This window comes from Archocentrus centrarchus, chromosome 14 (assembly GCF_007364275.1).
Source record: "Archocentrus centrarchus isolate MPI-CPG fArcCen1 chromosome 14, fArcCen1, whole genome shotgun sequence".
Taxonomy (NCBI): Eukaryota; Metazoa; Chordata; class Actinopteri; order Cichliformes; family Cichlidae; genus Archocentrus; species Archocentrus centrarchus.
Genome location: NC_044359.1, coordinates 21,674,948 through 21,698,447, shown reverse-complemented (window position 1 = coordinate 21,698,447; position 23,500 = coordinate 21,674,948). Strand labels below are relative to the sequence as shown.

General features: G+C 40.3%; 1 protein-coding gene across 2 annotated transcripts; it reads right to left on the bottom strand.

Annotated features, from left to right (window-relative positions):
* Positions 1–1,356: 1,356 nt before the first annotated feature.
* cxxc5a (CXXC finger protein 5a) lies at positions 1,357–22,881 on the bottom strand. Of its 2 annotated transcripts, XM_030745686.1 has the most exons (4): positions 22,604–22,881; positions 15,183–15,283; positions 14,276–15,088; positions 1,357–2,485 (listed from the first exon to the last, which is right to left on the bottom strand). In XM_030745686.1, exons 3-4 carry the CDS (start codon positions 15,068–15,070, stop codon positions 2,441–2,443), a joined length of 840 nt encoding a protein of 279 aa, XP_030601546.1. In that variant the 5' UTR covers positions 15,071–15,088; positions 15,183–15,283; positions 22,604–22,881; the 3' UTR covers positions 1,357–2,440. The 2 variants fall into 2 exon arrangements, with proteins under 2 accessions (XP_030601546.1, XP_030601547.1); XM_030745687.1 differs by having other exon boundaries at positions 1,357–2,482; positions 14,276–15,283.
* Positions 22,882–23,500: the final 619 nt, after the last annotated feature.

Sequence of the window (23,500 nt, the reverse complement as noted above, 5' to 3'; positions counted from 1 at the left end):
ACAAACCACTGGGTAAAGCACACATCTTGTCCTCAGTAGTCACAATTTTGGGTAGGTAGTGGAAAGAGAGGGACCACTGTCCAATTTAAACGTGTGTGTTAAACAGTCATCTTCACTATAGCATGTTTTGTGTTGTTGGAGTTTCAACAACTTGCAAATTTTCACAAAACCAGGTGGTTGTTAGGCAACGAAAGTTTTGTGAATAGGTGTTATTGCAATGAAAAATGATACAATGCTTTTATGTGACGTTTTAGCTTCATAAAAGCTACAAATGGGTAATTTTAGCCTGTTAGAAGGTGGCTGCTACGCAATATCTAATATAGATATAGATAAGAACCTTCAGGGGTTAAGATGTAGCTGTGTGATAATTTCGGTTGCTCAATTCTGATTGTGTATGGCGGAGTCAAACAAACAGGCTTTGTGTGTAACAGTAAAATGCTAGCACAACAATTGAAGTAACATTATTATTTCCAGTACTTGCTTTTCCACAACTTGCTGCATTCAATTTGAGACGGCATTAGCGTCGTTAAAGTCACACACTGCACAAGTATGCAGAGTACATAGTGAAATACATGGAAGTGTTGAAATACAGCATCTTTATCTAAACTTTGCTCCCTTCTACATCAGTGCAAAGCACCATAGCCTAAATGGTTCTGGAGACAGAGATTGCAATCAGCCATCCACAAATATCACCAATTTTCTGTATTTCTGTTTGCGTTTCTCTGAATATAAATGCCAAGAAGAGGGGCAAACTGTACAAAGATCTGGCTGAAAAAGAAAAATCCTTGTAGTTAGAAGACATTTAGGTGGAGTTTCAGGAGGTTTCATGCAATTTGAAAAGAAACTGCAAACAAATTTGTTCTTGTTCAAACATCATTTAAATAATTTTTGGTTACATTTTAGCATACCAAGGGTCCATTGTTCCACTATAGCTAGATACACTATATAGACAAAAGTATTGATATAAAAAGTATAAAATGTAAAAAGCGCCTCTGGGTTTAACATTGGGGAAAAAACTGTGTGCCGAGAGCTTCGTGCAGCTCCTGTAGGGATCATGTGTGGTTGGTTTTGTACTTTTATCCATATAGTGTATTACATAGGCAGAGTAAAATAGAGCTCTCAGTCAACCCAAGGACATTATAGTGATTCATATCACCACCAGATTTACTTTTAATGAGATGTGTTTGAGTCAAAAATTTTGCCACAGCATCCAATTATGAAAGAAAAGGAAACATTTTTCCTTCTAACTTGTGAAAAATGTATGCTTAATATTTATTTTGTCAGTCCAACCATTTTTTAATCAGTTGTTAAAAAACAAAACAAAACATGCAAATAGACAAGTAGACAAACATCAGGTTTGTAAATTTTGACACGAATACATGCATTCCTTTTTATTCACAAAACCAGTCCAATTTTCTAAACAAATACAAAGATTGGTTATTTTTAAAAGCTGTAGCTACCCAGCAACATAACTAAATCATGAAAATATGACAAATAAACAAATCAATTTTAAAAAAAATGCAATCTTGTCCCAGTGCTTTCAGTAGGGTAGACTCAGAGCAAGTGCTGTCTCTTAGTGCTATTGCCCTGAGCAGTATTGGCACATGCTCAGTAGGGCCACAGTAACAAGGCTGCCAGTTTCACTAAAGGAGAAGTTTGGAAATGCAGAGAAGGGCTGATTGAGGAGATTACAGTAGTGACGGCTCTGGCGAACATCATCTTCAAGCCAGTGAAGAATCTCAGGTGATCTGCCCATTAACACGACTTTTTTTTTTTTTTCTTTGTTTTTCAGTTTCATTACAATCCAAACATGGACAGCACCACAATTTGAAACATTTTGTTGACTGTCAAAGGACAACCACTTATCTGTCTGGAAAGTAAAATGAAATCATAGACAAGGGTTTGAGTAACATGATGGTGAAGAATTACAATAATGTTTGCCATTAGCCACTAGTTTTAAAATATAGCTGTAAATTTACATTCTCTACACAAGTACTTTATCTTTCCACACATGAACAACATTAACACCAAACACAGAAATTAGTTGATTGTCCACACTCAGTCCGTCATTTCTGTTTCTGGTAATGAACAGTTCCATGTTTAAGCGACAGAAAAAACCTGCTGGGATAAGGACAAAAGGTACCAAAATGGAAACATAGAAAAGGGAATGAAAGTTGCCATAGATGCTTTTCTTTACGTCTCATTTTTGGTTCAAGGAATAAGTAGGTGCATCCATTATCCGACTGAATTTTTTTTTTCTCTTTTTTTTCCGCTTTTATTTGTTTTGTTTGTTTTTTTTGTTGTTGTTTTTGTTTTTTTCTATAATTGTATTTGTTGCTAGCTTGTTTATTAGCCAGTGTCTGTTCCGGAGACAATCCAGGAGTTGGCATTGCACTTCATGGCAGAGCTTTGGGTAGGGAGTGGAGGAGGAGGAGGAGTCCTACTGGAACCACCGGAACGCCGCTCCTGTAGGAAGCATCACCTTCTTGGAGAAACAGAAAACAAAGAGGGAAAAAAGGGGAAGGGGATGGGAGAGGAGCCGAGAGGGAAGAGCAGAGAGAAGAGGCGGGTGCAGTTGTTAATGAAAAGCAGCACATGTTTATTTGGGTTTGCAAAGATAATCTCAAATATAACACTTAACTGAGAAGCTAAAATTTGGTCACAACTTGAAATTAAGGCGTGTCTAATGGGTCCCTCCAGTTAATAGAGTTCCTCCAGCTCATTTTTGGCCACCAACCAATGATTAGTTAATGAAACTGGGATTGCTTAATGCACAAAGTACAATTGTCTGCTACCAGAGGCCAACTTATTGAGATTCAATTAGCAAACTCACAACAGTCATACAAGAGACAACAAGAAAATCTTAAGAAGGTATTAAAGTGAAGTTTTTTTCAATTGACAGTTGACCTAAATGATTGATTTAAATTAAGTTTAAAAGCTAATCAGTTCAGCAACACTCACAGCAACAATTCCCCTCTTATTCCCCAGATGAGCAGGCCTGAAATCTCTACATCTTTATCCTCAGCAGCATCACAGGAACAGGCTTCAGTCCTGGCTTCACACAAAACCCAATATGCCACATTTATTATTTAGCCACCACACGCGTCGCTCTCCCACACCATCATCAATGATGGTGCCGTTTTCCGTCCCCCACCCCTCTCTCGCTGTGGTTATCTGTGTGTCTGATTGAACTGAGCAGGAGTGGCACACATGCATGCAGCTGCAGGGCTCAGCAGGCTGCCAGTCGGGAGATAGAGAGCAGCTCGGGTCCCTGGAGCCGCAGCACGGCTGGCGTCCTGCAAAGTGCAACTCGATTCTGCAGCACGGATTCTTCCTTTAGCCAGCTCTGCCTGGAGCGAGGCAGGAGGAGCTCGGGAAACATTTATGCACCCACACACACTCTCACACTGAACCAATATGTATTCAAGTACAGTCACACACCTCCACACACAGTGGCACGTTAACCGACACTCACAATACACCCCCGAAATCACACCAAACAGCGAGACTGTTGAACTAAAATTCTCATAAACGCTGGATTCATTTCCACTTTTCCATCAGTACTCAACAGCAGAAGGTTTCATAAGGAATCATACATACGGCGAGCAAAAACACAAATACACACGTGCTCATAATCACACTGAAAAGGAAACAAAAGATGCCCTGCCTTACGACAGTCATATTTCCCTCTGAACACTTTTTTCTATTCTAAAGAAATTCAAATGAAAAAATTATTTGTAAACTGAACATAATCAGACTTGAATTTGTGTGTGTATGTGTGTGTGTGTGTGTGCGTGTGTACTGTTGTGCAGATCTTTTTCACAGCTGCAGTGAAATTATAAGTTTTTCAACAAAGGCAGCTCGGCAGCAAATGGCCCATTAGTTCAAGAAGGTTGTTTGAAACCAGAAACAATGGCAGCTCTAATTACTTTTCAGGCCCCACTTAAACCATTCCTCTACCCTTAAATCAGCAGTACAGTGTTCTTTTGACAGCTATTGTTCATATCTGGACATGAAACTGAATGACAGCAGGGTCCGTGCTCCACAGGTTTCATGTACTTTAATTTTGAAAGTTAACTCCCGCTGACAAAAATAAAACACTTTTGCTTGGGTAAAAAGAATTCAAACAAGGTAATTATTCTGGTGGTCTCAGCCAAATATAACCCACACTGTGCTTCATTTGTGATGTTGACTCAATCAGGAATAATTGGACAGCCGCGATACTGAATATCACAGCACTGTTGTAGCTCACGCGTGCCTCTCAACTTGTCAATTTCTCATGTTTACAGATGCAGATTTGAATTGCATATAGCTTGATCTTTCCCTAAATTTTCACTACGGCTTTCAGTTTATAATTCTAGGAAATCCTTTTTTTTTTTTTGCTCAAATGAATATTAATACAATCCGCAGACCAAGAGGTTAACAGCCGATGTACATTTAAGATGATCTGATGAGCCGTGTGTAAAGTATGGTAGCCTCTCATCCGTCTCTGTGATGACCTTTCCGTGGTGGTACTCAGCTGTTAAGAAGACAGACAGAGGACAGCAACATCTGGCACTGCCACAGATGTCAAAAATCTGGTATGGGCTAGGCTGACCATGACGTAATGTGTGTGGAAGAAAAACAACACATCCCTCGGCTGAACTGTAAATGCTGTTTTCCCTCATTATTAAACATGTGCAATCAATGGAAAAATGGCAGCATTTCAGGAATAGAAAACCCCTTCCTTCACCAACACTGATTGCAAGGGTTCAAACAGATGGGATCTGTGGGTGTGAAGTGGCCAATCACTAAAAATCGATGGATGTTTTTTTTTTTTTTTTTTTCCAAACAACGCATGCACATTTGTTTTAATGGTGCACAACATTTTGTGTGGAACACACCACAAAAGTCAAATGAAACGAATGTTTCTTAACTGAGCTCAGTAACAACTTTTCAGATTACTGTGCTTATTGTTAGGTGTTACCAGTTCCCGGAAGCCAGTTTAAGCTTTCATGAATTCATTTTTTTGGCCCCAGGGTGCCGGTGAACGTTCTGGTTATTGTTTTTGTTGCTGTATTATCAACAGTTGTCAAGACTCTTTTATAGACACCCACAAAAAAAAAAAAAAAAAATTTAAAAAAAGAAAGAAAAGAAAGAAAGAAAGAAAAACTCAGAAACTGACACAATAAACGCAAAGCATCTCTGCACACAATTGCATATGTGGGATGTAACAACGTCTGTGGCTCACAGCAACCAGAAAAGAAAAAAACCTTTAAAACAACTGCATCAAAACACGAATGACCTCCAGCTGGCATAAAGACTCACTGCCTGTCTGGCTGTGGGGATGATGCATTTTCCTAAGCAAGCTCTCCCATCCGAGAGTTGATTGTGATTGATTATAAATACATTTGATACGATTCCTCTTACTTGACCACTAAACACATCTCGCAGCCACGACCGGAGTAATAACACACACAACCTGATCTATTAACCCACAGGCCTTGAAATTTATTATTAAACAATACACATCCAGACTGCTGGCAGAAACAATTGTTTTCTTCATTGATTTGTCTGCTGATTATCTTTTATCTACTAATTCACTTTAATATGTGACAGAAGTTCTTCAGACATGGAATTTGGAGTTGCTCGCTTCATCAAACTGTTAAAATATCATTCTGCCATTTTGTAGTAAATTTGTTTTTGTTTTGTTTTTTTACTAGAGATGCCTACACACACACTTTACTAGTTCTCAGTAAACAGATCAAACTTTTACCAAAAGCAAAATAAAAGCTAAGGAGCAGAGGATGAGCTGCGGATGAGCTGCGGACATGTGTAAACATGCACCACTCTCCCATGGATGGATCCCGGAGCTGTATGATGCTGCAGGCATGCAATGAACTCAGGGAATAAGACTCCTGCAGACTGACTCACCTGTCCTGCCTTCATTTCAGTAAAGATGTTAAAAGTTGTGTTTTACAGATATGTCGCACAGAAGTGAAAGTACTAAAGCACACTGTCTGTGGGGAAAACTTAAAATACATGAAATGTATGAAAACCCAAAGTCTTGTGTTTGGAACATTCGCCAAAACAATCGTGTCTCATAGTTATCTGAGCAACTCGCAGCGATGCACAGGAGAGATTTGCAGATAACAGGACTTATAACTTACTCTTGTGCATGCATCCATTAATGCAACTGCATGCACTTCACACCTGTGGTGTGTTGAAAATGGTAAGTCAATTTTAGTAGACCCGAAGTACAGCAGTTAAGATTGCCTTTGTGACTGTAGGGTGCAAAATCAAATCAAAAACTTTGGCTTTTAAGATTACTTTTCTGCTGATCATTTAATGTATTCTTTAACTAGTCACAGCTTTACATGAAGCTAATGAGCCAAATCTTTCACTGTAACTCTTGAAACCGTCGCCCAGTAATCCCAGATCAAGACATGGACATCCACATTAAAGCTGAGTTAAAACTGTAAGACTTTTAGATGCTTGTACATACCGAGGCTGTTTCAACAGTCTTTATGAAGAATAGTATTTATTTGTTAAAGCACCTGCAGAATATAGTTAAAACATTTGTTAAAATAACTGTTGTATATAACACTGATGTCTTAAGAGTTTTATGCACATCTGGATCGCATTTAACAGCCAGCATTTTTTGTTTGTTTATTTTTAAGTAAATAATACCACTTATCTCTTTGAGTTGGACAACGGTATAACCAAGGCCATATTAATACGGGCCCTTCAGAAATATCAGCCATGCATAATTTACATTTACAGACAACAATGGACCTGATCATTGATCGCAAGTTAGAAAAGTGACCAAGTTAAAAAGTGTCCGATTTATGTCTGTGCGATTTCAACGATTTTGGCAATAGTTACACAGATCTGATTGCAAAACCATACATTTAGAAGTAAACAAAATGTAACCTAATATATGATATGCCCTCTCTAGCCTGACCAGATGCACGTGATGTCAACTGTCTCTATTGTTTCTTTTAGACTGATTAGACAACTGGATGCACACAATACAATACCATATCATTTAATACTGTTCTACCTTTTTAGGTTCTGTAAAGTAAAAATACTCAGTGGGAATTGCAGCAGCAGAAGGACTACTATAGATAGATTTAATGACACAGCCTACAGACCATTCAGTTAAGTATGAAAGAAGCCTGCCTACTGGTTGGCTTATTGTCCATTAGTCAATCGGGTAGGTGCATAAGAACATGTTGCACTTCAGGAAAAATAAATGTGGACTAAAGTTGCAGTAACTGAGATATTCCCCCACCACTGGGCCTCAGGGGTCCTTTTCGCTTGAGCCTCCAGTAAGATCTGTGCATTAAAACAGCAGTGAGTACAACACCTTGTATGCCTGAAAACCTTGTCTCTCTCTCTGTGTCCTCCTTTGCCTTGACTGTCCACTCCAACTTGTCCCCCTGCCTACCCAGCAACTTACCCACACGTCCATGTGTCTCTGTGTCAGTGTGCATGCTTGTCAGTTTGTATGAGTCTGTACTGTCCTGACTGCCTGATGTACAGTGTCTGGGAGCCAGGAAAGACCATGAGGGAATATGCTACTCCCGTATCAGCGTCTGATACAGGCAAAGTGAGTCCCAGTGGAAAACACTTGTATGTTTAGGTGTTAGCTGCAGCTGAAGCACACAACCACTGAATTTCATAACAGAACATGCGCTCCTTTGAGTAGGCAAAGACAAAAAAAAAAAAAATAGCTTGTCTTATCTTTTAAATAGTATCCACACTCCAGTACATCCTGAGCATACAATGACAATCAAGTAAAAACAAAATATACTTCCGAACCCTGACTTTCCTTTTTTTTAATACTGAACAGCAGCACTGACTTACATCACTTGAGGGTATTCAGACATAGCGCAGGAAGGAACTGCCTTCCCACTTATTTCTATCAAATGTAGCATTCCCAGAATAAATCCAGACACCTTCAGCCAGTGAGCTGTGAGGTGGCAAAGGCCTCAGCATACTGACTCCCCCTCACTTGCCAATTTTACGCTCCTCTTTGAGCTGCCATGAGCTTTCAATGGAAACCGTCAACACCCTTAAAATAAGCACACTGCTGCTGGACGGCACTTGTGTACCGACGTGTATATGCTCATAAGCTCGGTACAAACACAAGAAGAAAAACCTTTCAATGCAAATGCAGGGAATCAAAGCCAAGATATTTCTGCCAGTCTTTCTGAGTTGCAGCGGTGTGTGTACACAGAGCCGAAAACAGTCAAGACCATCTGATAAACTGACCGCACGACACAGGTTAAATAAGACTTAATGCTCCTTTAGAAACTGTGCGTGGCATATTATAGCCACAGCAAACAGGGATGTGGTGCACTATCTTTGATTGGAAGGAAATGTGACACTTAGGGGCTGTCTGAGCTACAGCTGAGCCTCGCTGCAGTTCACTGTGGACTCTGAAAGCCAGGAGGATCTTCTGTTCTGGCGCAGGTGCTGCTCAAGTTGCCCTGAATATGCATTAATGGAAACTAGAAAGTTCTCTTCTAAAAATCATGTTGAAAAACAAAAAAAAAAAACATAAACAAAAGAAATACTGCGTAACATGTAATTTTACGGTATCTAATTGGTATTATATCAGTAAATTGTGAATTAAGCTGAGTCTCTGCTCTTCCGTTTTTCTTCTGACATGATTCCCCAGTCTCTGAGTGTGATGTACTGATGACATCACATCATAGTGAGGTTCAGGTTTTAATCTCTGATTTCCTCACCTGCTAAACAAGAGCTGCTTAGTTAAGAACCAAGCCTTTTAGGACAGCTAGTAAAGTACATAGCAAAGACGGACAAAAATGAAACTTTTGTACTCCTGACAGAGCTCTGTACAACGGAAAACGCATCACATCGCGTTCAGGGCAAAGGCACAACAGCTCGCAGACCTCTGAATTAATAAGACTATTGGGTTTATAAAGAAACATCAGAGGAATATTACAGGGATTACCTCAAAAAGATTAGATGACTGAAGTTTAAGCTTTTTGCTTTGTGTGGGTAGACTGCCGATCTCAACATGAATGTTTCCCACCTTTTCCCAAATGTAACCTCGTTGCATCTGTGGCACTGCAGCACTGCTCATTAGAAGTCACATTTAATCTGTTGCACAACAACAATAAACTTGTTCTATTAAATATTTGATGCACCGGCCAACTTTATTGTGGCACATGCCACATTTCAGTGAAGGCAAAAGTGATAACATTTCATGTTTACCCTGATTACTAATAGATTAGGTCAGGTAACGCTCGGCTCTGAAATCATATGGCTTGATTTAGCCAACTGCACTGTTCTGTAGAGACCATCACTAGAATGATGGCATTAAAGACACTGATAATACTCACTATTCTTGTATTATTATGTGATATTTTACATTTAATTGAGCTGCGAGAAAAGATTAGCATTCCAATATTTGGTCAGGAAAAAATTAGGAAATTGTTTGACAGGGTTATTAAATAAATTAGTTCCAGGTAATTACTAAAGTCAATAATCAGACTGCTATTCTACTGCTATACTGGTGTTTCTTTCATATGATGTGGCCGCTAGCAACTTAGTAGGCTGCACCCTTCAAAATAGCATGATGACCTGTATTACCATCAACTATGATGATTATTCAAGTCCCCTTGGGTTTGGCATCAGTGGTGTGAACAACTGTTGTTAGGCTAACTGCCATGACAACATCAATTGCAAATCATAAATTAAAATTAAATCCTTTTCTCTAAGAGACATTGAGTCGCACCACCTACATAGCAAGCTGACACATTTCACTATTTGGTGAATCATCGACCAAGACAAATGGATCCTCTCATCAATTTGAATTTGAACAATAAGAGAGTCAAAAACAAAATTATAATATTCATACAGATCAGTTTGATTTTCAGCATGAGAGAACATCTGGCTTTTTTCCCTAACAATGATCATGTCTGACCAGGTTAGTTTCACACTTAGCGCTCACGGACAGTCTTTATTAAAGGGTTATGGCACATTTTAAAAATGCTTTTACTTCATTAGACATCATGTAAATGTTTTATTGTTGGCAGTTATTTCCCTTTTTACATTTATTTATACATCATATAAAAACTACTGCCAAGAGTGTTGTCAAAGTACAAATTATTGCGTGATAATGCCTCACAACTCATCATAATTCTATCAGTCAAACTAGGCACAATCTGCACTCTGACAGAAACAATTACCTGAAGATAAATAAGATAAGATACATGTGTAACCCTTTACTCGAGGCCAGGCCTAAGTAGTAAGAGTTATAGTTATAGTTATAGTTATAGTGTCTCGGTTCGGAAGAGGTATTGTGAGGTAAGAGTGATGTGCAATGAAATAGCTGGAGGGAAATGAGCTAGAAAAATTATTATTTTAAAAAAGGGGAAAAAATAAAATAAAAATGGATTTCAACTTAACGATCCAGAATTCTAAAGATCACATTCAAATTCATTCCACAAGTCCTCTAAAGTTTGATTCTGTCCTTTTAGTCATCTTATACTATTCAGTTTCTTTTTAGGCAAGTGGTGTTCAGGATCTAGTGGTAACAGAATGGTTACCACGATGTTGGATCAATACTGAACAGACTGTTCTCCATTCAGGACTCCAGTTCTGGGCTCAGTCTCGCCATCTCCATTCATGGGAGAATCCCTTCAGTCCAGTCAGAGGTTTTCTGAACCAGCATAAGAAACCTAGCCTGTATAACAATAACAGTATAATGTATACAACTAATGATTAATCCACTTTATCTAGAATCCTGCTCATTAATCCATCAGTTTTCCACACCATTGTTACAATATGCATAATTTTCTTTCTAACTCAAAATAACTGTTATATAAGAAATAGTTTTTAACCCATGTAAAAAAATAATTTTCTGTTTTTATCTATCAACCATGAAATTATGATTAATTCATTAATTTGAACTAATTATTCACTTTACTTCATCAAAATAAAATTCACCAGTTGTTTTACCTGACAGGTAATAAAATTAAATGTTTCGAAATTCTCAAATAAATTAATTATTTAAGTAAACAAGGTAAGATTAGCCTTACATAGCACCCAACAGGTGCTAGTTTAGTAAACAGTATTAACACCAGTTCACACATGATCAGAAACAATACAAAAACAATACAAAAACAACCATATGTGCTGTTATAAGGTTAAATATCACTCAAAGTGACTTTAAAATGAGTTCAAACAATATTTTGGACATGTTTTGCCGCGAGCACCCATGATTAACATGTTAATAGGTTAGCTAACCATTAGAATTTTGCGCTCACACACGTGTTGCATTAAACATTAGTTAATATCTTAGCATAAAATGACTCACCAAGATGGTGTTTTAGCAGAACACAGTAAGGAAATCCTCATGCAGCGTCTCTGCTTTGTGCTCAGAGAGTTTAAAATTACAACGAAGCTCTGTCAGCAATGTGAGTGGGTGAAACTTATCTTTTCTGATAAATGACATGGCAATTAGCAATGAACATGACTATCAAAACAGGATGTCAGTACAAGAGAGGACTGACACTTACTCTTTTTCCAAATAAGTGCTTTTGAAAATAAAATGTGTACATTAATACAAATGACAAAGAGCTGTTTTCTACTGGGTTACACATGGTTAGTCAGTATTCTTTCAAATGACATAGAGTAGAAACTCTTTTCTAATCTGACACACCTATTGACAGGATGTCGTTACTCATCCAAAACCACTGCAAAGAAACATTACTAATAAATAAACAGTGTCATAAACACTATGGATATGATTTGGGGAGGTTTTAGGCACAAAATCACCTGGGTATGGACAGACCCTGGTCTGATTTTTTTCTTTTTTTTTTTTTAATGTTTCTATATCATGGATATAACAATGAACACTTGGGTAGGGCTGGGAAAGACTGAGGTTATGGGTCAAAGACAGCATCACTGACTGTGAGATAGAAAGAGGAAATGAGTAGTAGCCTTCCCTGTAAAAGTCCAAAAGTTTTGTTGACCTTCCATCGCCCCCACCTGTGCAGCTATAAGAGTCCTGATTCCATCCTTGGCTTTAGACAGACAAAAGTAGGGTTGCACAATTAATCAAATTTTTGGCTTCAAAAATTTAAATGAGCACGATCAAGTGATATTTAAAATGCAAAGCAAGTGCAAGTCAAGCATCCCCTAACCACGCAGCACCTGACTACATGCTTGTATGTGCCAATCACAGATGTTCCCTGCATCACGCAGTTTGAAGTTTCCTGGACTACTCTGGACAAGTAACACTACGTTAAAAGACAGACATACAACAAAATTTAAATGACTGGCAGAGCAGAAGGCAAACCACCTGAAAAGACACCACAAACTGCAGTATAATACAATAGATATAACAGTGTAATGGCTGCTAACATAAATCTTCCAACATCAGCTCAGACATCCATAAAAACAAGCCTGTAGAATGCGTCTACGTATCCAGCTGACAAAGACACACTAAAAGCAATCACATTCCATTTAGCAAAAAGTGTCGACTGAAGATAGTTAGTAATGAACGTTTCAGGAACGTTCAGGAAAATGGTCAACATATTGGACAAAAGATGTGTTATCCCTTAGCACAATTATTTTTCCAAAGTGGTGCAAAAACACCACAGGGGAAACGGAGGAGGATCTCACAGCTGTCAAGCACTTTGCTAAGTTTTATTCACATCCATCATGAATCATCACTGAATGGAATGCAAGACTTTATATTATTTGTCTGCAAGGATTCATTTATAAAGATTGCTTAGGACAGTGTATGAATGTAACACAATGTAAAGGTGAAAGCAGTGCTTTGTTAATGAAATGTGTTGTGTTTTGTTACAGTTATATATATTTTTTCTTTTAAGAGATGTACTGAATTTAGGTGAAGAAGGAAGACCAATTTTATTTTTGTGCAAAGATTTGCACAGATGTGAAGATGTGAAAGCTGTGTCCTATTTACATTAACCTCCATTAATCAAGCTAAACTAATCCCTTTCTAACATGACAAAGTTTATAGGCAGGTTAAAAAAATGGTTGCATTTACAATAAGTGTCCAATGAACATGCTATGTAGTTAAAGGAGCATTTGACTGTGGATAGCCAAAGTCAGCATATGGAGACTGAACACCTTCAGCCTGCAAGCAAGAGGCCAAGCTGTCACCCTCAATCAACATCAGAAAGACAGTAGTAAAGCCATTAGCAGTTTGAATCATAGATCCAGTTTGTGTCAATTACACCAGTGGCCTCTCCACTGGTTCACAGGGTTACATATCTGTCGATTTATTATGTAATTGCAAAGAGACACTATTAGGCATTGATCACAAAAGTTTATTTCCTTTGAGATGGAACATCTGCTGAAATGGATTTCATGATTGGTCATTCTGTCACCACAGCCAGAGTTAGTTAGGCCACTGAACATGATGGTGGTAACAGACAGGAAGTTCAGAGTGCCATTTAGATGAGCAGGAGTGTCACAGGAGAGAAGGATAGTGGCAGTGAAGGCTGGGGGTGGGGGGGGGTGCATGTGCCACACTGACACCTGGTGCTCCAGATGACAGCTCTGTAGCCAGATGGACCTTGTTACATGCATACACATACACAAAAATACCCACACATGTATACTTACATGCATACTGTACACATATTCACAATTACTGCCACTCTGCCTCCACACACAACATTTTATTTGCATTTCCCTGCAGTTAAAACCTTTGTCAAGGAAAGCATAAGGCAGCTTTATATGGGATTGAATCAAAAATGCTCTAGTGAAGTGAGCGACACTGCGGAACATCTCATTTGAAAAAACACAAACCATTTTGTTTTTTAAGCCTGTGAATCAGCCTTTCAGTTAAAAAAAAAAAAAAGTGGGCATGGCTGTTTAGTTATGGTGAACAGATTAAAGAGACCCCATGGCGTGAACTTGCCCTGCACATACCCACCGCACTCTTCACCACCTGTCATTTTCCTGCTTGTGGAGCTATCACCCTACAAAAAAGCCACCCTGTACTATCCGCATTAAAGGGCAAGGACATTCAGGTATGAATCTCATTTGTGCCTTCCAGTGTGATTCTCACATTTGTAAAGTTTGAAGACCTTCCATGGCAATTTTTACTGTGGATCAGCTACAAATGATAGAGCCCTTGATTACAAATGTGTGGGTCATTTTTCTTTACCTTTACAAGTAATGAATGGTAAATGCATCCAAATAGCTTTTGAGTGACCTTTTGCATCAAACATTTCAGAATGGCCCCTAAAGCAATGGCACACCATGACAAACACCTTCTTACCTCCAGAGCAGCAGAAGGCTTCTTCTTCAGTTCCTCACATTTGCGAAACTTGCAGATCTGGTGGCCCGTTTTTCGATTCCGGCAGCTGCTGCATTGCTCACAATTAATCCGCCGTCGGCAAGGTGGGCACATCCCACAACGTTTTCGCTTCTTTTTACCGGAGTTGATAGCAGAGGCCAGCTCGCTCTGCACTGGGTACTCAGCCAGGCCGGCCATGTGCAGCGCGCTGTCCGCCAGAAACACTCCAGCCGGCGTCATGATGAAAAGCCCCGGGTTGAAGGGGAAGCCACCCCCTACTCCATATGGGAAGTCAACAGGACCACCTACGGCGTCCGTGACAGACGTACCCTCCAAATCGCTAGCCCCCGAGCCTGCGTCTCCACCGCCAACTCCCACTCCCATTCCCCCAGGCAGGAGCATGTGCTCCATACCGGCTCGCTTTAACAGTGCTGCTGCCTGAGCAAAGTGCAGCAGGCCATTCTGTCCTTCCAGAACCTGTTCTAGGGTTCGGTCCAACTTGGCTGCTGTCAATGCAGAGACAGTGGGTTGGGGCTGCGGGGTTGGCTGAGGCTTGGCCGAGTGGCTCTTAGTCTCACTATTGTCTGTGTGTCCATTGGTGGTGGCAGCGGAGACCGCTGTATATTGGGAGAGGGTACGGGAGTTCTTAAGGCTCTTACTGAGGGGCTCACTGATGATGCCACTGCGATTTCGGCGCTCTATAACAGGAGAGTCCTGTTTGCAGCTACTCCGCTCCAGGTCCTCTGTGTGGCCACCCTCCGACAGCCCGCTAGACATGGTCCAGAGCGTGTGTGCCTGGGTTGGGGGTGAGGGTGGAAAGGGGACAGGGGTGAGTGAGGAGGGACCTTTCCTCGGTCCGTTCTGTGCCCCGGTGAGAGCGGTACCTCACCTCGATGGAACAATCAGCCAGACGACAGGCAGGCCTCAAAGCCTTCTGTCCCCGCTACAGCTCAGCACCTCATCCACGTTCTTCCATGAGCCATCTGGAAACTTGACACAGGGAGAGAAATGTGTACATTATGCATTAATGACCACTTCTCCAAAACACAAATCAACTCAGGCAAAAAGTATGAAGGAGGAGGGTGATGAACATCATATTGACATAACACCACCTTTTAATTACATATCATATCAACAGTTTCTTATTCGCTGCAAGACTGCAATTCATTTGGTGAAAAGAAGTTTACTATCCACTCAGTAGATAGATGTTGTGCTGGTTACCAGCTAGTAGCTGTTTCTCTATACTAAGCAGGTAGTGCGCAGATAGTTTTCACTAACAAAATCAGCTGCCTTGTGGCTAAAATTATGTTAACTGAAAATGGTGACAGTGCAGGCCACACAGCAAAGTAATGAGATGAAAGTCAGCAGAAAACTCTTTAAGGAGAGCTACAGATTTCTTGTCTTTTAGGGTTACGAGTGAACACTTTTGTTCCATTGTTTTCATGTTACAATCTTATATTTGATCATTTATTCTTGTATTTTTTTTTTTAAAATAATGATATCAGTACATTAAAGATATTGGGTTCAGATGCCTGAAGAAAAAAAAGTTGAAGATCACTAAATTAGTAAACTTAACAAACCCCACATTCTGGTCCAGGCCTCTGAAAAAAATTATAAATTTGCACATAATTAAAAATAAAACTATTTTATTAATGTTGTATAGTGTAATATTGCGCAAATAATTGAATTGTTGAAATGAAAAACATTTTTGTCAGTCAGTTTGTCTGGTCTTCCAATCCTGCTGCTGCTTTGATACATAGTAATTAGCCTATGAAACAATAAATAACACTTCTAATAATAAATAAATAAATGAATATCTGGAGGGATTAAAACGTGGTTCACAGGAGCCAAGTAATTTTCAGCTGAAGGACAAAAAAAATATATACCCATTGGGATGGACCAAAATTTTGCTTCAGTAAATCAGCTTTATTTCTGATTCTTTTCTTAAAAAACTCCAAATCAAACCTCACAGATTTGGACTTGTGAAGAAACACCAGCTCCCCTGGAGATTCTCTGATTGGTTAGCAAAGAAAAGAAATTATGAGGTAGGGAGCCAAATCTTATGGTTATCTCATTATCATCGCATTACTGAGGACCGTTGTACTAAGGAAAGAAATTTCTTTGGTAAACACCGCAAACTGTAACTACAAGGTATTATACCTTCTTTTTCTTAAATAATATGCAGATCGTTGTCAAAGTACATGCACATTTTTCCAAAAATATAAAGGACTTAATATTTTGTATGCAAGATGATAAACAAATGCAGTTTCTGCAGCCATAGCAGAGGTGTAAAGATAAAGGTTATTCATTATCTTATCAATTTTACCTACAGTGAAATGTTGCCCAGGTCAACTATAGACCTGTTGATCTGTTCTGTGTATTACTGCATTGGGTGCAACACTGTTGGGACCTCTGTCAAATAGTTTTACACATTGATCATTACGTTTGTTGAAGTATAGGTGCATTTATTGACAGTCACCTTAATCTGATTGTATAGCATTTTGGTACAACATATGGGAGAAAATAATATGTCTGTTATTAGACTTTCTCAAGCAGCTGAATATCATGTGCCACTGCTGCTGGTTTCTCTTCCACTTTTTTTTTTTTTAAGACCAAACCTGTGGAGCAATAAAATTTGGCAACGTGTTATATCAAATGGGCAGGTAGGAGATACAAGGGGGGGTTACTTGTAGCAGAGTTCTAAGTGGATGGGTGTACACGCATCTAGAAGCTTTTAGTGTAAGATTCCTGTGACTGCTATGAAAAGAAAAACTATGCTGCTATTCTCCTGACCTGTCCGTGTTCACAAACAAGCACACCACCTCCCACAGAAAAGCTGAGGAAATGGCCGGGCAAGTCCTTATAAGGGAAACAAAGAGAAAGGGAGGGGAAGAGGATGGGGGGGTCTGTGCAGTATGTGGAAATTGGAAGGCCAGAATTAGTGGGAGGTAAAGCTTCAAAGGCAAGAGCACAGCCCCCACATTCTCACCAGCTCAGGGGGATGTGGCGCCAGCGAACCAGAGCCAGCTCCGCAGCCCCTCAGCCCCATAGTTTCAGTTTCTCCCACTACAGCACTGACTGGGGTCCAGTTTCCCAGAAGCATCTCCACACCACCGGTATCTCTGCTCAGTTGTGGGTGAACAGCACATGAAATCATTAGCGTAGTACATGGGAGGTTTGTGGTTTTATTGGCACTGAAGAATTATGATAGTTAGTGATAGTGGTTTTGTCATAGTGATTTTTCAGTGAGAATTTAAACACATGATCCCGAATTAAATATGATTATCTTATTTTAAAACTGAAGAGTTTTCTCGTTGATCGGGCCTGATCTGTTTCAACAGTGCTCTAAATACAGTAAATATGCTAAGCGACTTGAGTATCCCACATAATTAATGAATTGGCTCATTTTCAATAGCCAGAATGAATGAGTTCTCAAGCTGAAACTCATAGCCCATGAAAACAGCTTCTGATCACTTATGATGCAACCCAACCAGAACGCCAGCTCCAGTAACTGACCTGCTGATGATACCATTCGGGTTTTTTTTTTTAGAAAGAGGAATCTTTCAGATAAAAATAACACATTTTTCAGTGGCTGTTTCAAACAGGAGCTCAATGGTATGGATGCCACACAATACCTTTCATGAGTACTTCTTACTTGCTTTGCTCAGCGCCCCAATACCCCAACAGCTGCATAACCTCTAAGGGGTTGGTGTCTCCTCCTGGGATCTTTCACTATGTAGCCACTGGCTCAAACATCGGTTTGACAAGCGCGGCTTTGAGCTAAACTGTTTCCCTTGATGAGGGACGTTTAAAACCACAGTTCTAGCTTTGGGTGATGCAAACTTTTGGTGTGTTTATGGATGAATAATCAGTAAAATACAAGTTAAAGTATTACAATGGACAACATCTGTCCGAAGATTTGCAACACAGGAATCAAGTATTCAACTCATTCTAATTGGTTAGTATATGATGGTGTGTAATGGCAGGAAATGCTGTTCCCTGACAAAAAAAACAAAACATCAAATGTGTGAGATGACATTAAAGAAACGAGTCTGGAATGTAGATTTACATCTTGGATGTTTAAAGGCTGTGTGTTGCACACTAAGTCACATTTATTACTTTGGTCAACCACATTATCTAAGAAATGACAGCAAGGGCACCTATCTAAAGCCTCACACTTGTTCTCCTCCTCTGTGTGTGTGTGTGTGTGTGTGTGTGTGTGTGTGTGTGTGTGTGTGTGTGTGTGTGTGTGTGTGTGTGTGTGTGTGTGTGTGTGTGTGTGTGTGTGTGTGTACACATCTGCCTTCCATCTCACTGCCCTATCAGTCACACTCTTTCCATCATCATAAACCCTGAGCATGGCATATAGTCTTTGGCTAATCATCCTCCTCCACTTCCAGCGTCATGGCTCTTCAGATCCCCTCACCGCATCATTTACAGAAAAGGTTTATGTCCTCATGTGAACTGTCTGCTGAGCCACAGCTGCATCTTCTACTGAGTGTCTATGATGCTGCTAACGCCAGATAATCAGTGTTGCTGCGTCTTTTAAGCACATTCACTCAACTTCCTGTGATTTTATAGACTTAATGCTATGATTACATTAACCCTTTCCCCCTTGGACGGCAACTAAAGGGGAACCCTTATTTTTTCTTTTCTGAACTGAGCAGTTCCTGTCATATTTCAGGCCTGCTTCCAGAACAAAATGACTGTGTGTGCGTCAGAAGTTAGTGAAAGTGATCTCGCCCTATACAGCTCACTAGGGAAACCCTTGGAAAAACCCAGTACTTCCTCAAATGATCGTCAAACCACATATTTTTATATATATATATTGAGGTGCCAAATCTCATGATTAAGGGTACTGAGGAAGCTGTCAAATGTTGTAAAAGAGGTCAAGCTTTACACCACAGGTTTCTGTGATTTGACATGACCCCTACACTGCAACTGGTAGTCACATATTAACACCAACACAAGGCAGATTTTTCCTTTCTAGCTGCTTAAGAATAAAACAGGAGTAAAATGTTGCTTGTTGTCTTCTTAAGTATTTCTTTATTTTTTTGTTTTTCTGTTAAACTGTCTGCAGATGACATGCTGGATTTACAGATAAACATATGAGCAAAAACGATCAATAAGGTCCAACAACCACATGTGTCGACTTTTTCAGATTAACCGATGAGCTCAGCGTGAGACTTTAGCGAGTGAGCTGGCTTTAATGCACGGTCATCGTTATTGTCCAAACTGAATCTGTTTTTTAAGGTTTTCTTGCACATTAAGAGAAGCATGTGAGTGCAGAACACACTTTGGTTTCAGTGGTCAGTAAATCATTTAGTGCAGCTGACAAAATATTTACTAGCCTGTAAAGGTGCAACGCAGGGCGCTTAATGTGATTATAAAGGTTGCTGTTTAATCAGTAAAGACGGCGAAAGATGTTAATTGGAGACTCGTGCACGCTTCATCATCTGCAGCTGATCCACTCCACTGATTTGAACTTGACACTTTCATACTGTAATAAAGATGACATTGTGATATGTATATATAGAGAGAAGCTGTGGTGCCAGTGGGCATTGTCACACAGGGTGTAAAGATCCAGATATTCCTGATCTAATGAATACTATTTGCCATTTGCTACTTGACCACATAGTCTGAAAGGCTCTCACCCCCCCCCTCCCCCCACACACATACAAAAGTTCCTGTAGGTTTGTTTATAACTAATAATCTTCATGAAATTTGCAGCTCAGTATCAGTGACCTGAGATTCACACTCAAACTAAACATGTTACGAAGCAACTGTATTTCTTGCTGAGAAATGGCTAAAAATAGCCCTCATGGGTGGTAATTATGAAGCTAGAGCAAGGAAATTATGAGCTTAGCATAATGACTGGGAACAGTGGGCAACTTAGTCCAAAGGTTCAAAAAGTGACCCACTTGCACCTTAAGCTGACTAATTAAAACAATATCCAATCCAAAAAAAAAAAAAAGCGAATGTTATGTACCAGAACTATTTTCTGGTCAAGGTATAATAATGATCAATAACACAGGTTCCTTCTCTCCAAGTGGTAAATATTTTGCTAGAGGTAGCTTCATATTTAGTAAGATACGTGTTAATCATATCAGTCTTTCCATAACTCCTGGCCAGAAGGCAAACAAGACTATTTCTGGAAATGTCAAACTTTTTGATTCTTTTAGGCCACACATGGTCAGTACAATACAATCTTACCCGAGGCAAAGCCGGTCATAACACTGTGTCAAAGTGTTGTAAAACCATTCAAAAGCCCACATGATGTCAGGTATATGATTGATCAGCAAAATCTGGTGCACACAAATCAAGCAGAGGTCTTGAGGTTCTTTGTAACATTTATATTTTTAAAAAAGTCTGGCTTGGAAATCATTTGTGAATGAAGTAGCACTTTAACAGCGCTTTAAAAAAAAAAAAAAAAAAACAGGAAGAGTACAGTGCTACTGGTGCTAGTTGTCAGCACTGCTGTATGAACATAAACAGCTCATTTAGCATTCAGATGCTGCTCTCAGCTTGTTACAGCTTAAAACCTGACTGGCTTGTCACCTCAAAGACACAATTTTAAACTGATTTTTCTTCTCCAATTACACACCAGCTGTTGTGAGAGGATACCAAGAGATCTGTGTATATAAATGAAAGTCAGTCCACAAAACAGTAACAGACAGCTGACTGATGAATGAATGGTTGGTTGGTTCAGTCATTGACCAGTTGGATCGATAGGTGATGGGGAAAGGAAGAGATCATTTAGGGCCAGCGTGCGTCTATCTGTTCCACTATTTTTGGAATTGCACTCTGAAATTATTCAGGTTCTCTGTGGCATTTTGTGGCAGGCAATGATCGTTCCTGAATTACAGATTTTAAAATATCCTCTGATTAAAAGTAAATACAACTGACATCCTTCATCTCTAAAAAAAAGTGACATAATGGGGCTGTATGACACATTCAGGTGCCGGTGTCCATGCGTAAATCACGGGATCTGAAGTGGGCTAACTCCTAGGTAAGTTTCCGCCACTGACGTCACTGCTTGCGCACGTGTCAGGTAATCACGGTGAGCTTTTTTTTTTTAAGAGGTGGGGGGGAAAGTATTGTTTGATTTCCTGCATGGTTATGAATCATTTGGTCCCCCACGAACTCCGCAGCGCCTGACTACACCTCCAGAGAACGCTTAATGTATTCAAGCGATGCGCGCTGCAAATGCACCCCCCCTCCCGCAGACGCGCTGTCTGCGGACGCTTTATTTGTCCACGGTGAGCTACACACTATTTCTCCTACCTCCTATCGACTGACGCGCGCACACACGGGCACACACGCACAAAGGCAGAGGCAGTTAGAAAGCCTGGTGACAATAATTAGACTCAAGGCTTCATCCATTGTCCACAACCTGCTGCGTTCTATTCTCCCTAATTAGGCAATGCACACAAAAGTTAGAGTAGAAAAACAACCACACCGCGCACACTGTGGCTTCAAATTATTCGCCAGCATATGGAGGACTTGGAGCTGCGATATTGGTGGCGGATTGCAGGCGGGGCGGGGGGTGACTGTAAAATCTGCAGGTAGCTCGAGAAATGCTGCCGGGGAACTTTCTAATGATGCCCAGAGAAGAAGGAGAAAAAGTGGTTAAGAGATATAACAAGAATATGTTTTTTTTTAAATGATCTCTTCGGGTCTCGCTGCGCGAGCGAGAAACTGTGATATTCATTCCGCAGTTTATGTTTTGGGATGATTGTTGAATAAAAGTTTCAATTATAAACAGAGAGTCTGTTGTCAAATATAAGCATGACCTGACTCGTCTTTTCTCTCATTAAGCGTAAGCGTCAAGTTTGGCGCGCATCACTAACAGCTGATTCACAATAAACCATCGGACTTTTGGTCCAGTGGTGTGGCGATCCGTATCGGCGCTGAAGGCGACTTGTTAAATTAAGGCAAATGATGAATCCTGTTGAAACTGGCTTCTGGGCGAAGCTTGTAAAACATCCCCTTCGATCTGCTGCATTTCACTTATAAGATTTTCTTGTTTCTAATTTAATCAGCATATAATCCAGGCAGAAGCCAGTTATTTTGATCTATCTTTGAGCACAGTAGCCCATCTGCGGTACCAGCATATAGTCTGCAGTCGCACATTTCTGGTCACACTGGAGCTCCCGGGTTCACCCTGCTTTAACTTGATCCTATACGAAGATGACATCCCAACTTTCAGCAGACTTCAACAAAGTATGATTCCCCCCACCTAACCCCTCCTCCCTCCTTTTCTATGTATCTGCATATTTGCAAACACGGGCCCATTTTATTCGCACCTACCAAAGCAGATCCGAGCAGAGGGGAGGGCTCCCACAGTCCGAGCGGTCCGTCTCTCAGCCTGCCGTGCAGAATGGTGACAAAAAAAGAAGAGGGCAGGGGGAAAAAAACAAGCTTCTTCTCCGAGAACACAATCCTACAGAGTGCCTGTCTGTTAATGGCAAATGTGAAAAGAAAAAAAAATATTCACCGTCAGTTATTTCGGAAAAGCGTACTTTCTCAGAGGCTGAACGCGTGGGTTCCCAGAGCTTTCTCGGTCCTTGCAATCCCACCTCTACATCCCCGCTTGCAGAGAGGAACATGCAAACACATTTCATAGATTTTTGGAGCTTCGCGGAAAAACCGACCTGGACTTTTCCGCGGTGCGCGCTCTTCAGCCGAGGCAATAACAAACCGAGAGTGAGGTTTAGTGTGATTTCAGGACAACTGGGAGGAGAGAGCTGTGTCAGAAAATAAAGAAAACTGGCCGCACGAACGTGCACAAAGAATTACTAGCAGTGTCTATCATGCAGTCAAAGTGGTGATGCTGTTATAGTGTTATACTGACATTATAACATTTAGAATTTCCTTAGACTACCAAAACAGCCGAGACACGAGAGATTACTGATGTGATCTCCTTTATCGAGAAGGATACAAGGTAGTTGAGGGTAAACAGGGTTAACCTCAGTTCACCAATGTATTTATTTGGAGCACAGAGTTTGTGCAGAAATTACGCTGCCATAAATTAGTCTCGTCCCCGGTCGTTCCTCTTTTTCGCTCAGCCCCAGAGTCCAGTCCGCCTCTTTCGACTGTCCTGTCTGCTGGCAGGCGGCCAACCCAAGTGTGTGGAAATGACACCGCCAGGGCGGCAGAGATTTTCCTTCATTTCTCTCCTTCCCGATCGCAGACTGGCTGACATTG